Source organism: Halichoeres trimaculatus, unplaced genomic scaffold (assembly GCF_033239565.1).
Source record: "Halichoeres trimaculatus isolate MK-OKI-2021-1 unplaced genomic scaffold, fHalTri1.1 fHalTri1_scaffold_4, whole genome shotgun sequence".
In the NCBI taxonomy this organism is placed as follows: Eukaryota; Metazoa; Chordata; class Actinopteri; order Labriformes; family Labridae; genus Halichoeres; species Halichoeres trimaculatus.
In genome coordinates, this window is record NW_027437182.1 from 27,155,292 (window position 1) to 27,170,712 (window position 15,421).

At 44.0% G+C, this 15,421-nt stretch overlaps 1 protein-coding gene across 1 annotated transcript in view; it reads left to right on the forward strand.

The window, feature by feature from the left end:
• The first annotated feature begins 5,311 nt into the window (after positions 1-5,311).
• Positions 5,312-15,421, forward strand: part of trabd2b (TraB domain containing 2B) — an 85,602-nt gene continuing 75,492 nt past the window's right edge. The window contains exons 1-2 of the mRNA XM_074668566.1: positions 5,312-5,716; positions 8,048-8,617. Coding sequence (XP_074524667.1) covers positions 5,603-5,716; positions 8,048-8,617 — 684 coding nt within the window. The 5' untranslated portion in view covers positions 5,312-5,602. The remainder of the gene's footprint in view (positions 5,717-8,047; positions 8,618-15,421) is intronic.

Here is a 15,421-nt window from a genome sequence, read left to right on the forward strand (position 1 = left end):
GGGTACTTGAGGTGTTTTTATTCAAACACAAACTGGAGCCATAAGTATCTTTAAAAGAGCTGACAGTCTGTGCTCTGCTTCTGCTAAATTAAGCTTTATAGCGTGTGGTATTTTGGACACCTGGTTTCACAGATGCGGGTAAACAAAGTTCAAGACAGTCTATGACTAAGACTCCTCCCCCTGACACAGTCACGTCCAACACAGGCCACATCAATGTGGATAAGACACCACTACAGACAGAGATGAGCAAGTCATACACCAAATAAACCTTGGATTAACACAGGATAAGCAAGCTTTGAGTCTCAGTCAGAACCCAAACAGAAATATCTACTTCCAAGCAGACTGAGGCTGCACTGACTCAGACACACGACCAGGCTTTAAACTCACATTACACAAGCAAGGAGGAAGAACACCCATCTCTGTTGATCTCTGAGCACTGCATCTGCTTTGATGCCATGAATTTAACTATACATTCAGCATTAAAGCACCTTGGCCACTAAGATAATCTTCAAAGAACCTCATTAGAGCAGATGAATGTCTTCAAAGGCAGGTCAAGTCCAAATCCAGGTTTTTGAAGAGCTCATCCGATCCTTCAGGCAGGAATTCATGCGGGGGTTCCTGCACACCAGAGTAGAGGCTATAATTTAATGGTATCACAACACATGCTGTTTTTACTGTCAGTGCTGAGGCCTTGTTTGGCTTGAGCAGCGTCTGTTGAACCTCTGCAAAGATAAACCACAAACAGAATACTGACAATAGACACCACAAGTATTAGCCAGGCTCACACTAGATACTGTACATGTAATGCATTTCCATAATATCATGTTATGAATACACCTATTATCCAGTGTGGAGATTTGCAGCAGCGTCAGCGTGGCTGTTGAAATGACAAGAAGGGAGGCACCATTATTCCTCCATATCTTATTCTTTTACCATTCAAATACCCAAAGCTAGATCTGCCTAACAGCAGGAGGGGTCTTTTCACTCCTCCAACCCCCCCTGCTTCGGCTCTCAGGGGTAAATGGGGTAGAATGAGAGGGAAGATAGCAGGGGGGTTCCCGATGTGGATAATACAATTACTCACAATGCCAATGATCAGTGGGAGAGAACACAACGCATCATAGGGAGACTTTGCCAGCCGAGCCTTTGATGTGAGCACATTATAAGCTCTAGAAAGCAAATAAAAGATGGGTCTCTCTCTGAAGAGAGGCAGTAAGTATGTGTGTGTTTTTGCAAAAAGAGCCAAAATAAACATTATGGTGAAAACGGATGCGTGGTAAAAAATCTCAGGAAAGGAGCCATCTTTATATGACTGCTGCAGCATGTTAGTCAGAAACAGATGCCTTCTGTACTGTTAATATGTTATCATAGGGATTTTATACCAAAGCACAGTTTATAAAAGTAAAAAGAAAGTGGATTTTATCATTTGAAACAAGATATTTAGAATACACACTTGTTTTTGTTTCTAGTTTGTATTTAGAATAGAACAGAACTTTATTGTTATTGTAACAAGAACAACCAAATGAAGTCACAGCAGCAATTAAGAAAACAAAAGTAAGAAAGTGTACAGAAAGTGTGATAAAGGTCCATAAGAAAATAGATGATGACAGCTTGTCCATCAGGTGAAGCTCTTCCAATGTGGCGTTGGTGTCTGATGTTAGCTCCGTTAGCCATGTCTGTGAATAGCATGATGCTATTCTGCCCTCTGGTGTTCCCTCTGTTGCTGGGTTAGCACAGCTAGCTCGTGCATCTTATTGGAGATAGATCTTATGTTCCCAATAACGATGGATGGAAGGACAGGTCCATGTCATCACTTCTTAGCTCACACCTGAGAACCAGCACGTTGTCCTCACCTCCTTCTCCTCACCTTGTGGGAAGACATCAGGCCTTACACCAGTTAGCATTGACATGCTACAGGCTGCTAACAGCTGAGTTTACATGTAAACAATGCAGCCATGGTTACATGTAGGATCTCCAGACAAACACAGGAGAAAAAAAGAAGCCACAAAAAGTTTGGTGTCCATGACCAACAAATGAGCCATACAAAGTAATGATCCACTCCAAATACAAAGATGAGGCCAAAGAGACAAAATAAAATTACAAGAAACGGACAAAGAAGAGAGAGCTGCTGCAAAAGCGAGCCATAGCCATCAGGGCGGCGCCTAGCAACTATCAAATTTATTTAATGAATGATTGTACAAAACATCTGATTTTCTTGCTCATTGTCCATATTGCTAATTTAAAGCAAACTAATAATGTTACAAGGAAAAATTCAACATCCTGCTTCCAAAATTAACCCAAAAACACAACCCTGACCATGACCCCTGTCACTCGATATTCACTGATATTCAAATGTGTTGACAATAGCAGAGTTACTACAGAAACAGCAAGGGAAAGAACTTGATACAGATCTCTTCAGTGTCTGCAAGCTTCATATACACCATTCAAAAACAACAACCAACATTAAGGGCATTTGTACTCATTGTACTCCATTTACTGTCAATCTTGAGCTCTATCTCTCATAACTGGGCTTTCACACATATAGTTAGGCCCCTTTCTAACATTGTTTGACATATTTTCCCTCCCTTAAGATTACCCTCCATCTGCATCACCTTCTGTCTTGTCCTTGCTTTTCCCCGGGACGTCCGGAAAGAGAAACCACAAAAACATTTCACCGGAGACTCAGTCAATATTATTCCTCGACATCTTCAAAGCAGGACAGAGGATATTGGAACCCCGAGAGAAAGAAAGGCGGGTGGAGATAGTATGTGTTTATGAGTGAGCAGAGACAAGAGACAGGACTGCGGTGCTGCCTTAAGCTACGAGACACCCCTTCATATCCATCATACTCACATTTTCTTTGAAGCACCATCTTTCTGCCCTCAGGTCAATCATCCCTGTAGTCACCCACGTAGTGTGGGATCTTAGTTCTCCTTCCCACCACTAGGGGTCCCTGTGTGCATGATAAACAAACACATCCAGGCTCAGTTCTCAGAAACAGTTCATCTTTCCTTTTCATGTGGTGCAGCGGCAGCAGCAGCGGCAGCACTTGTAATAGAAGTAGTACCTCTATCATTAGACAAGTAATGACGCTCAGGCAGAGGCAGTGAGTTAATGTTGGGGGTTTTGTGGCAGGACTTCTGCTCAATATCAAACAGACATGCAGTAATGGAGCCACAAGGACATGTAGACACAGGATCCTTGGAGCTTCAGGGCCACAAAGACAAGATCTCTTCATTTTCTTTCACCCCAACTTCAACTCTTCCTTTTTCTGGACTGAGAATAAATGTTACAGAATAAACACATGAATTGCAGAAAGCAGTGTTATTGGCTGGTTTGTTTGCAGAAATACTCTGACTTTTGAAAAATACCTTTGGATATGAATGCACTCTTCCCTCTCACGCCTGCCCAGATGTGAGTCCTGCAAGTGAGCATTTCTGCGGTCTGCTAACACAACATTAACTTTAAAGTCTTCTTTCGTCTCTGACTATATGTGCACCATGCTGTAAGCACTGGCCCCTGTCCAGGAATCTCCTGCAGCCAGCCGCTCATAAGTCGTCTCCTAACCGGCCAAGAATGTGGAAAAGCACCTTCAAAGAGAAAAGCCCTTCTGCAAGGTGTGGTTAAAGCAAGTACCTGAGTCCACAGGTGGACGTATTAGAGCAGATGAAACTGCTAACTGAAATCCCACACCTGTCTAGAAAGAAAGACACAAAGAGGAAAAAAGTAGCAAGGATGAAAAGATTACGTTGGATCAGTGTGGTTCTGTTGTCTTGTTCCTTTATGAGCTGCTTCATGCATCTGAAAACATCTGAGGCTGTGTTCAGCACAAAAGAAATATCAACTCTCCAGCTTTTCAGATTCTACATGATTGTGATGAATGGTGCCCAATAAAAGAAGTCAAAAGGTCAAAGGGCAGCTGTGTCACAGTTTTACAACGTGAAACTGTGTAAAAAGACAAGCTGATCAAAGAGACTCAGCAGAAACGCCCCAATCTGCCTCATCTGAACACAAAATACAATGAGTGCTCAGGGACTGTGGGTCTCTCACAAAGCTGCCCAGTTCAAAAAAGTGAGCTCGGAGTGGTGAGAAGAGGAGTGGAGAGGAGGGGAGAACATGTTTCCAGGACAAAGAGCTGCTTGTCCGAGGTCCGTCTTCCACTGGCCTGCAGGGAGGGGCCCCCGCTGCCACTTGTTTGAGGGGTCTCCATGATAAATTTCCCACTACTTGACTCTGTCACACTGTCTGCCACTTGGACAATAACTGAGGTCACAGCAGAGTAGTTGAGCGTTGACATTACAGCCTACGCAGAGAGAGGGGGCCACTTTCTCTCAACACAACTCGCCTGCTCCGTGTCATAGCTAACAAATCTAAAAAAATAAATGAAACTCCTCGCACAGCTTTCTTTACTCAGACCTGTTTATTTGTCGCCATTAATCATGTGTTTAAGGTCTGAGGTTCCTCACCGCAACACAAGTCTCATGCTAATGTTTGGCCTCAGGGTTGTCAGCCAGAGACAGGCAGAGATTAATGTGATTCTCCCAGAGAGGAAACACACGACAACATATGAAAAACTGTTCTTAAACATCTCTTAAATGGCTCTGCTGAAATCTGAAGGAAACAAACAGAAAAAGATCACTGTGTTTTCATTCCACCATATTTATATGTCAATCCTGCACCTTCTCTTTTTAATTGGCATTTTCTATTCTTTTTCTTAGTCATCAGATGGGATAGGTCAATAAACAACAGTTGTGGGATTTATCAGTTATGTCTCATCTGTATTAGTATATTATCATGACTGTGGGCCATGCATCAGACTACCTTTATTATCATACCTTGTGATTCACTACCCCACCATTTTTCTATACAATGCTTGATCAGTCTTCTCAAAAACTATGAAAAACGAGTTAAAACTACAAAAATAGACTTTAACTTAATAATATTTGGCATGCAAGATGAAAACAGCTGCAGCAGATAGCACAGTGTCGACCATGCTGGCATCAGAAACGTATAAGCTCACTCTGCAGGACGCCATGAGAACATCATAAGGACTTTCATTCACTCCTCACTCTCTTTGGCTCTGCATTGTGCTGCTTTACTCACGCAAACCTGTCATCCCTCTATAAACCTGCTCTCCCTCCCTCCTCCTAAAAGAAGCAGCATGTGTGTGTGCATGTGTGTGTGCATGTGTGTGTGTGTTGAGTGTATTAAGTGTGTTGTGTGTATTCGGGTTGGGTAGAGGGGGGAAACTGAAATCGTCCCACCTCCCTTTCTCTCCCCACAGTGAGACGCTCCAAACTTTGGGAGCGCAGCGCGGAAACTCTCTGAAGACTTTCAGCTCATGCTTCAGGACAGCACCGAGTTTGAGCAGACAGAGAAAGTTTCAGAGGGACAGAGGGAGAAAGAGAAGCTGAGCCGCGGTGAGAGTTGGGAAAAGTAAAAGGCGCGGAATGGTCCTCCAGCCAAGCGGCACATGTGAGCCAAGAGGCCACCGGTAACTTTTTTTTAATTAACAACCAAAAAGCAAGGAAGAAGAGGAAGAAACGGGAGTTAGACACACTATAGGAGCTGACTGTCCGGAGTGTCCTGTCACCTCGACACCATGCTCTGCCTGCCCGGGTTCAGCTGGGTCTTCCTGAGCGCTCTTCTACATCAAGCGGCACCCTGGGGCGCAGGGCGAGCGGACAGACCGAGGCAGTGTGACACACCGAAGTCGGTGAGTTGAGTTTTGGGACTAAGTTCAAGCCACAGAGTTTATGACTGGATAAACGCGTGGTCAAACCAAAACAGAAGATTTTAATAGGTCTGACATGTTAGTAATTTCACCTTCAGATGCGAGCGACACTTGTTCTCCTAATGATCCTCAATGGTCTACTTTAATGCGGGAATATTTCCTAATATTTTCAGTTTAATACATCATAAAGTTATTTTTCATATGACACATTTACGACACCTTACGCACCTTTGAGTTTATCATTGTTGCGCTCCACATGAGGGTCAAGGGTTATGATAGTTTCAGTAGTTATTAGCACCGTTTGTCCGTCCCTGAATGAAAAAAAAACCCCACAATAAATCAATTATTTCCACCTTAAAATTATGCTAATTAATAACCAAAACAGTAATTTCAATGTTGCTCAGAATTTTTTCTAAAAATATCCGCAGACATAAAATCCTAATGTTACTGGACCCGTCTGTAAAATAACTTCCCAGAAGACACCAGTGCTTTAAATGAAAGCAGTTGTAGAAAGAAATCGTTTGCACGCGCCAACTTTATGGCTGTTTATGTGACAACTGCACGCGGGGAACACCCACGGGTGACTTCCCACCTTTAAGACGCTGCGTTTCCGTGCAACACACTAGCCTATATTAACACATATGTATGCCTAATAACATGATTAAATCACATCAAATGATTGATGCGGTTTGAAATCTTAAAGTGAAGCAGAGCAGCTGGTTCAGTTATCAGTTTGTCTGTTTCTCCACAGCATCAGGCAGGTTTTTTAATCTGACACTCATCATTAAGGAGCCGTTTGGAGATCACAGGCTTTTGTTTCTGTGCTCCTAGTGTGTGCGGATAATGGATCTGTTGTCAGAGATCACTGAAGACTACGAGCTCCTTCGCTTCATGTGATTTGTAATGCGTCAGTACAGTGCTCTCTGTTTTCTGTTAGGAGTAATTACCCCCATAAAAAAAAAGCCGCCTCACGCGTCAGAGCTCTCCGGAGAGAGGTCCACACAGCTTTTAGCAAAGGGGATCTCAACTCTCCGCAGGACACGACCACACTTTCCATGTCAAAAAGCCTTCATTTATGGGGTAGGCCGGGGCGCACGGTTGCTAGTTAACAAAATGCTGCAGATGCATAAAAAAGAAAAGAAAAAGAAAAAAGAAAAGTTGTGCTATTTATGTCTCCTCATAAGAGAAATATGATGGGGAATGCACTGATGTATCCAGTGCCCCCCAAACCATTCCTAAAAGACTGAAATCAAGAGTCGAGCAGCTGTTTAACAGTTTCACTTTATCTGCAGCGAAAGAAACTGCCCCAGGATTAAACAAATCACTCTGGATTTCCTTTGTGTAGAATCCAATGGCACCATAAATTACTGCATGTTCATTGTATTTAATCGTGATGTTAAGAGAGCATCCCACAAGACGACCTCACTCGCTCCTGGCAGCAGAATCAACTGTTTAAAAGGCAGCTTTGGCAGGGCATCATAACTGGAACACAGCTGAGGGAAACCTTGATTGAATTTTAGAAAATAAACATTTTCTAAGAATAACTTTATTTTACAGTAATGGGTTTCATCCCTCAAAAGCCTGATTACACTGTGTCTCAGAAGCCAGGAGTTTGATACTGTTTATAGAACTTAATCCTTTTTCATATTTGAATAATGCCAACATCAAAGTCTTTGCACATGCACACCACAGCTGCAGAGCGCTTAACAAGAAACATACTTTAAACGCAATATGGCCTTATGCTCATTTGATTTCAATTCCATTGGGGCATTGTTTTGTGTAAGGAGAACCACACCAGACAAACACTTCCTGTTATATAAATCACGAAGGACAAAAACTGTGCCGCACTTACGGACTGTCAGCAGCAGATCTCCCTGCTCGAGTGTAAAATGTTTCACAAACAAAAGTATCACAGCAGGGTCAGGACTGAGAGCAGGGTTTCTTTCAGCTTTTGGCTTTTATGAGCTGCACTGCAGTATATTTGCACTGCAGACTTGAAAATACTTCCCAGGCCGAAAGAGGCTTTGGCAACCGAGGTATGCACCTAAACAATACACGGGGGTCTGTTTACAGCCCAGAAGGCCCCTCTATAAACCTACCACCTGCACCACAGCAGCCCTCAGAGCACAACCCTGAGCTTACTACACTTTGTATTTCCCCTGCTGTCATCTCATAAGTGTGTTTTAATCTCTAACTTGTTGACCAGAAAATATGAGCTGCCTAAGCACAACAGGAAAGAGAAGTGTCAGGTTTAGTTTAAAGATGCATTCAATTGCTCTGACATAATGATAATCTTTTCTTCCTCCTCTCCAGCAAAGTGACATGAATTCTTTCCTGTGGAGGATCAATCGTGCACCTCCTCACCCACCGTCTTACTTATTTGGAACCATCCACGTGCCCTACACCCGAGTCTGGGACTTCATCCCTGATCGGTCTAAACAGGCTTTCCATAACAGCCGCAACGTTTTCTTTGAGCTGGACCTGACTGACCCTTTAACCATCTCCAAGCTGACCAGCTGCCAGCTGCTCCCCCACGGGGAGAACCTGCAGACGCTGCTACCTCGGGACCTGTATCGTCGCCTCAAACGCCACCTAGACTATGTCAAACATATGATGCCTCACTGGATGACGCCTGACCAGCGAGGCCGTGGCCTGTACGCCGACTACCTGTTCAATGCGATTGCAGGAAACTGGGAGAGGAAGAGGCCTGTGTGGGTGATGCTGATGGTGAACTCCTTGACAGAGTGGGATGTGCGATCAAGAGGGACACCTGTGCTGGATCTGTTTTTGGCACAAGAGGCTGAAAGGATGGGGAAGATAACAGGAGCTGTGGAGCGGGTGGAGGAACAGTGTCACCCCCTGAATGGGCTCAACTTCTCTCAGGTAAGAGGACTCTGAACTAGTTTGTTTCCCCTATTCTTGTTTTTGATCTCCAGCGTGTTCACACCAGGACAAACTTCAAAAAAACAGCCAAGCATAGGAGTATGAGTTCATCTAAGATTGTGTGCCCTGTATCACTCTGCTCAGAGTGAAGCGCCTGTAAAGTCCAGCAGGCTGAGCTCTGAAATCCTTGGATAGGTACGGTGTGTACACAGCTTTTGGGTGTTGAACACACTTGGTCCGAGAATGTGGGAGAAGACAATATGAGGAGGGAAAAAAGCGATTCAAACCTTTCAAACTAGAGACAGCTTTACGGTTATGGATGTCCATCCACCTCACTAAACAAACACGCTCAACAGCTGAATCTGCACAGAGGGTGTCAGGCTGAGCGCTGCACATGCAGAACAGATTATAGAAGGTGAGAAGAGCGGAGAGATCTCTCTTTCATTAATGCAGACTGTCTGTCTGGCAGCATTGCAGCTTGGACTGTAACCGTAGACTGGAAGATGAAGAGAATAATTTAATTACCTGATGAGCAAAACATGGGGAGAACATCCATCTTAAATATCTTGTTTTATGAAAAGTAAAAGAAGGGAATGTGTATTGTGTGAGGTAATTTAAACTTTCTGTGATTTTTCATGTGGTGGGAGGTCCTCCAAATATCTCTGATCAGGCCCGACAGCACAAGGAGGATGCTCTCTTCTAATTTACATTCATGCAGCATTTGATCTACATTAAGAGGGAAAAACATTTCAGTGTGTGCGCTCATGTGCAACCAAACACATGTGCTTTGCACGCACCACATGCCACGCCACACACAAAGACGCACTGGAAGAACGCAAAGCTCCATACATGCACATCGTGGCGCATTGCAACAGAATCTTTTGAGGGCCTACGCCTCCATGTGACAGGTTGGTGGGGCTAATTTGAGAGGCAGTGGGCTCCCAGCCTCTCCACTTTCATCAGCACCTCCTAACTACGCTGTCAAAGTCAGACTGCATACCCCTGCACATGCCTGAGAGCTTTACTGCCCCTAGAAATAATCCCAGCAAGGCACTCGGAGCCACTCGGTAATGAAGAGGAGAAATGCTAATGTCATTAGGAAGGCTTTGCATTTGTGTCGTGTTTCATGTTCTGTGGATGTGTTGTTTTCTTGTTATCTTCTTACTCCTCTTGTTTATTTATCTATGAAGCAGTCTCACTTGAGTTTTGATATGTATTTAATGTGGCAGTTTCCCCCAAAAGCAACACTGTTTAAAGTTACATCCTAAAAGGGTTGAGTAGCAGAGGAGCATCCAACTTTAGAGAGAAGTGATTCTTTCCTTTTTTTTTAACTTTTATTTGACTCTAGTAAGTATAAGCTTTTGACCCCAAGAGAAAAAAAACAGCAGGATGCACTGAATTTACAAGGTACAGTAATCATTTTACGAGGCAGGTGTTCAAATACAGATAACGGTTTTACTGCCATGAAAATTCACACAAAATTGGACCATGGATAACTTGAATCTTACAACCTCAAAGCACAAGCACCTTTGGACTTTTGAGCTTCCAGCCCCTCTTGTTTTCAGATCTGTATGAGAACAATTCAGAGCTGAACTGAAACTGACATGGAAACCATTATTCTCAATTATAATAATTTGTGATTTAATCTGAACACAATGGTTGATTGATTCCCTCTACGCTTGACTGTATTCAGGATGAGGTCAGAGGGATGGAAAGAGAAAGACTCAAAGAGAAAATGTGTGGGTGGGATTGCAAAGACAAGGAAGTGAGACACTGAGAGAGAGATACTAATTTTGAGGGGAGCTGAAAAAGTGCAAAAGGCAGTGTTTGGGTTGAAAACGCAGAGAGACTGATGTTCATCGTCTCACCGCTAACGCTAATCTGAAACATGAGCAAAGCTCAAAGTGAGATCTTAAGTTGGGAAAGGTTCCAAACCCTGACGGCCCACATATTATTTGTTCCCAATAAAAGCAGTTGCTTACAATTTCCTGTAACTTTGACCTCACGGAGCGGCTCAGGAACACAGGCGATTTATCATGTGTCACACTGTAGGTTTCTCAAAGCCACCTGGTCCCAGTGGTGCCAGTGCACAGGGTAAACATCCTGCCTCCAGGCTCTGGTTTAGGTTTGCAAGCTCATGGGAAGTGAAAAAGGTCCAGTTATTCACTTTCTCTGGGACCGAAGAATGAAAAGTGCGTTTTTTAACCAAGCTTGATTGTGCTGATAGTGAGATAGAAATTCAAAGGCAGACTAACTTTGTGACTTTAGTCCATGAAACATGTCTCTGAGAGGCGATGTGGATGTTCTGGAAACAAAAGCAGCTCACGGTGCATGTTTCCTCTCTGGTCTTTGGGAGGCCGATGTAGCTTGACAGCTGGACTGGTCAAACAGTGCCGTAGTATTTGTGAGGAACATTAGGAAAAAGGAAAATCTGCTAACATCATGCAAACAGCAGCCACAGCCTTGAGAGGGGACTCCCATAGGTAACCCCCACACATCTTCCCAGGAAGGGTGAATCAATACTCTACCATCATGACTCTGACTTTTGCAAATGTTTTTGTTGTTTCCATAACTAAGACGCACAGATCTCTTTGAAGTGACTGTACTTACTCATAGTTAAATCACAGGGTCAGTGTATCTCGTTGTACTGATGGTACACAGAGCACCTAACAGCATAAATAGAGAACAATAACTGCGCAGTGTGACGCTGCAGCTTTTGGGAGATTCGAGGCAGCTCCGGCCTGTGGGCCTCCCTCACTCTCACCAAATAAACAACTCATATTTATTTTCCCCGGGTCGCATTGCAGCCGAGACCACTGGCCCATGTCGAAGAGAAATTGCATCATATCTGTGGCGCCTGTATCCTGGGCAGGGGTCAGGGGTCACAGCGGGAGGTGGTGGTGGAGCAGCAGAGCGGTAAGGAGACTGGCAGTCTGCGGGGGTCAGTCTGGGCACTGCTGAGCAGGCAAGTGGATCAGATAGAGGACTCTGAACAACCCGAGTTTCCATCAGCTCGGGCTATTTTGCGCTGCGGCTTGTTTTTAACTGCTCGCATGAATGTGTGGTCTGAATAAAGAGGGATGACTGGGGCTGTCAACTCAGGTGGAGCTGAGAAGTGTTTCAAGGAATTGGAGAGTGGTAGGTGACAGAATCTGGTTTCTTCTCAGCAGGAGGGAGCCCTGTTTAGTGCCTCAGTGACAACCTGACATGTCTATTTCAATCAGCTCAGCCCCTGTGCCATCCCTCTGCTGTGCTGACACTGCAGCCGCACACATGCTGTGGTCACAGCGGGGAACTTTGGGATCTGCCTGAAACATCACAATACTGTGCGTATTTATCGTAAAATAACATTAAGTGTATTGACATTTAGTTATGATAAAATGCTGTCTGTATGAAAATCTATACAGGAAAGTGCAAGCGCAGCAACCTCAGAGTTTACACACAGTGGTCATGAAGTGAAACTCGTTCCTCTGAGCCAGAGATATTCACTTTAGCTGTGGTAAGACCCATATAGTCACTGCCTCCCATAAGTCACTTTTACTCCTCCTGATATTCAATTTGATTTGTGTTTTTCTTTGCTCTTCCAATTCAGTTTGGACTTCATAAAGTATACCGCCCCAGGATACAAATCAGTGAAAATGACTCTAAAAACAGTAAAACAGTAAAATACTGCACATTTCCTGGAGGAATGTTTCTCTTTCTTCTTTGTTCAGAGCTTTTTGGCTGTGCATGGCAGTGATTTGATGAGCATTTATGGTAAGCGGTGAATCAAATATCGTGAGCCCAGAGTAGGGAATGTCTCTGCGAGGCAGGGCGGGGGTTGCTAAGAGTAACAGCAGCACTGAAATCAAAATAAGATTCTCCTGCGTCGTATCATATCATGCAGAATACTTTGCTCTGTGTTTTTTGGACCGTGTTCACCTAAACAGGACATCTTTAAAGCGAGGAATTAAGTAACATCCAACCTTGCCCATATCCAAATATTTACATTCCCTGACGGGTGTGTAAGTTTGGGTTTGAAGGGTTGTGTTGGCTGCTGTTGGACTGATGGAAAAAGCGACTCTTTGTTTGCACTCCGCTCCTCTTTCTTCCTTTGCTCCTCGCTCCTCTTGGATCTCTGCTGCCTCCTCCCCGCTTTCTATCTTCCTCCGAACTTATCCTGAGGCTCTGACTGCCCCACTGCTAACCCATTGCTCCCCGGCACACACACGCATACATCAACACACCCCCAGTGGAAAAAGAGGAGGAGAAGGGGAGGAGGAGATCACCTTTAAAGTGTGCTGGCGACGTGTATCCCCTGTTTAAGCCTGACATCTGAGGGTGTTTCACATCTAAGCTATAATTACCTGCGCAAATATGTGGAAAACTGCGAGGCAACACGTATCAGGGCCGATCATCTGGTGCTGTCGGCAGGCAGACGGCAGTCCTCCTGTTGCACTAATGACTTAATAGGTCCCCTTAATGACCAAATAGCCTGCTGCCATCCAGAAGCACTTAGACAATTATGTGCTGGCCAGAAAACAGCAGGCTGACGATGATGTGGAGGAAGGCAGAGAGGCTGGATATGGATGCTGTGAAAACAGGGGCTGAGAAAACTGTGCACTTGACAACTAAATAAATCAAAATTTCATAATTCCTTTCACTGGACTTGTGGATTTTTGTGTGAGGACAAATGAGAGGTATCAGGAAAAAAATGTTAAAGCTGTGATTGAGTTTGAAAACAGGGAGCAAACAGGAGCTGACAGGAACCTGGTACAGTGTTGCTACAAGAAATGTTCCACTTGGGCAAAGTGCAACGATATAAAAGTGAACCTAACTGGAAACATTGAGTCAACACTGCTTTCAGGATAACTCTCAAGAGAAACTCACTCAATGAAAATCTGTTGAGGCAAGTTTGGCAGCTGAAGCAGAAGTAAATCAATCAATTCTTATTCATACAACAGAAATTATTTCCTGACACTTGACTTAAACAGGTCGAGGCCACACTCTTAATCATGTTGCATTGATTGATTGGTGTACAGCTGACCAGGCAGGCAGATGACGATGAGAAAAAAAAGAAAAGTAATCCTTGGTTGTTTTTTATCTGATCTGTTGAGCTCGTTAGTCATCGTCCTTCCTTCCTGTGATCTCTTTGCTCTTCAACAAACCCCATGTTTTGCCTCTAGGTCATGACCCTCCCCACTTTCCTAACAGTACCTGTGCCTGGGAGACCTGAGCTAATGACTCCACCACATTGCCACTGACCTGAGTGTGACTGAGGTAGTGAGTAAAGTGCGGCAGGTCAAAGTGCTCCTCCATACTTTCGTATTCATCGCGCCAGATCCTTCTCCACTTCCTTCGCCCACGTTCCCCTCTCCCCATGGCCGAGAAATTGAGCGTTCCTTTCTGCCTCAATTGTTACAGCCTCAAATCACACCACGGATCTATCGTCGCTCTGCAGCCATCTTCGCTTCAAACGAAGACCAGAGCTGCTCTGCACACGCCTACACACACACTCACACACACTCACACACACCTGAACTGTGCTATGTTTCTGTATAATTATTTTGTCATTCAAACAGTGGAAATTGCTGTAAAATTTATGTTGGATGGGGGTGTTTTCCTACAGGCAGATAGTCTGAAAGACATCCACACATGTGTTATATTCCTATATTCCATATCTGCTCATCAAAATAAGGGAAAAAGCTGTAATTGTGCAGAGCTGGGGGTTGTTGTTAAATGGGAGGGACAGGTAGTTTCCAGGCAGGCTGGGGTTAATCTCAGGTTGTCTGGGCTAGAGGCTGATTGATCACAGACAGGAATGTGACTGACTGATTTCCTCAGAGACCCACTTGGCTCCTCTGGAATGTTGTTGTCTTTTGGGACATCTTTGTTTTGTAACCTTTGTTTAACTGGGTTAGCCTTGCCATAACCAGAGATCATTGTATGGATCCATCATGCAATGTGTATGCAATGAAACAGGGTCAAGCTTTTCTCTTGATGCTATCACTCAGAATCAGATTATCCCCCAATGTTTATGTCATTTTTAACTGTGAGATTGGGCCTAAATGTCCTGTCTTTTAAACATTAACACCACGTGGAAAAGCTTTTTGGGGGCAGAGCATGGTTTTGTGGTTTTTGCATCTGGTGTTAATTCACATAAGTAGAAAGCCAACCTGATAAAAGTTCAACTAACAAAAAATTGATACATGAAAAAGTAGTTCAGGTATTACATCACACAGATTTTTTTTTCTTCATATAAAGAAGCCAATCTGAATTTAGGGCCTGTGTCCACTACCAGCAGCAGAATGGCTCCCACAGTCCGAGGCCTCATTTACGCGACGTTTCATCTGAAAACGCTAAAACACACTGAAAAAAAATCTGCATTTACACAGAGACGTTGAGGGACTGAAAACGCTGTAGTAATCATGCTAGGCCTGTAGTAGGTGCTATAACTGCCTTGTTCAGAGGCCACTTTTGGGAGATTTCCACCGAAGTAGAGTTTAGCCGATCATCTGGTGTATTGGGGTATCTAAGAGCAGAAGTGGAGCAAGACATTTTGTATAAAGACAGTCAGCAGATTCAGCAGATTAAGCAGCACAAGCACAACACGGTAGTTCACGACGATCTTAACAACGTTACTGTTGTCCTGTTGTATGTGCGGAGCAGAGTGTGACGTCAGTGTTTCCACTGAAAACACTGGCTTACCGTTTATACAGCAATGGTGTCGGCAGCGTTTCAGAAAAATCCCACTCTTTCAAAAGTTTCCGTTTTAGGTCACCTGAAACACTGTTACCATGTAAACACGAGGCTGAAACGCAACAA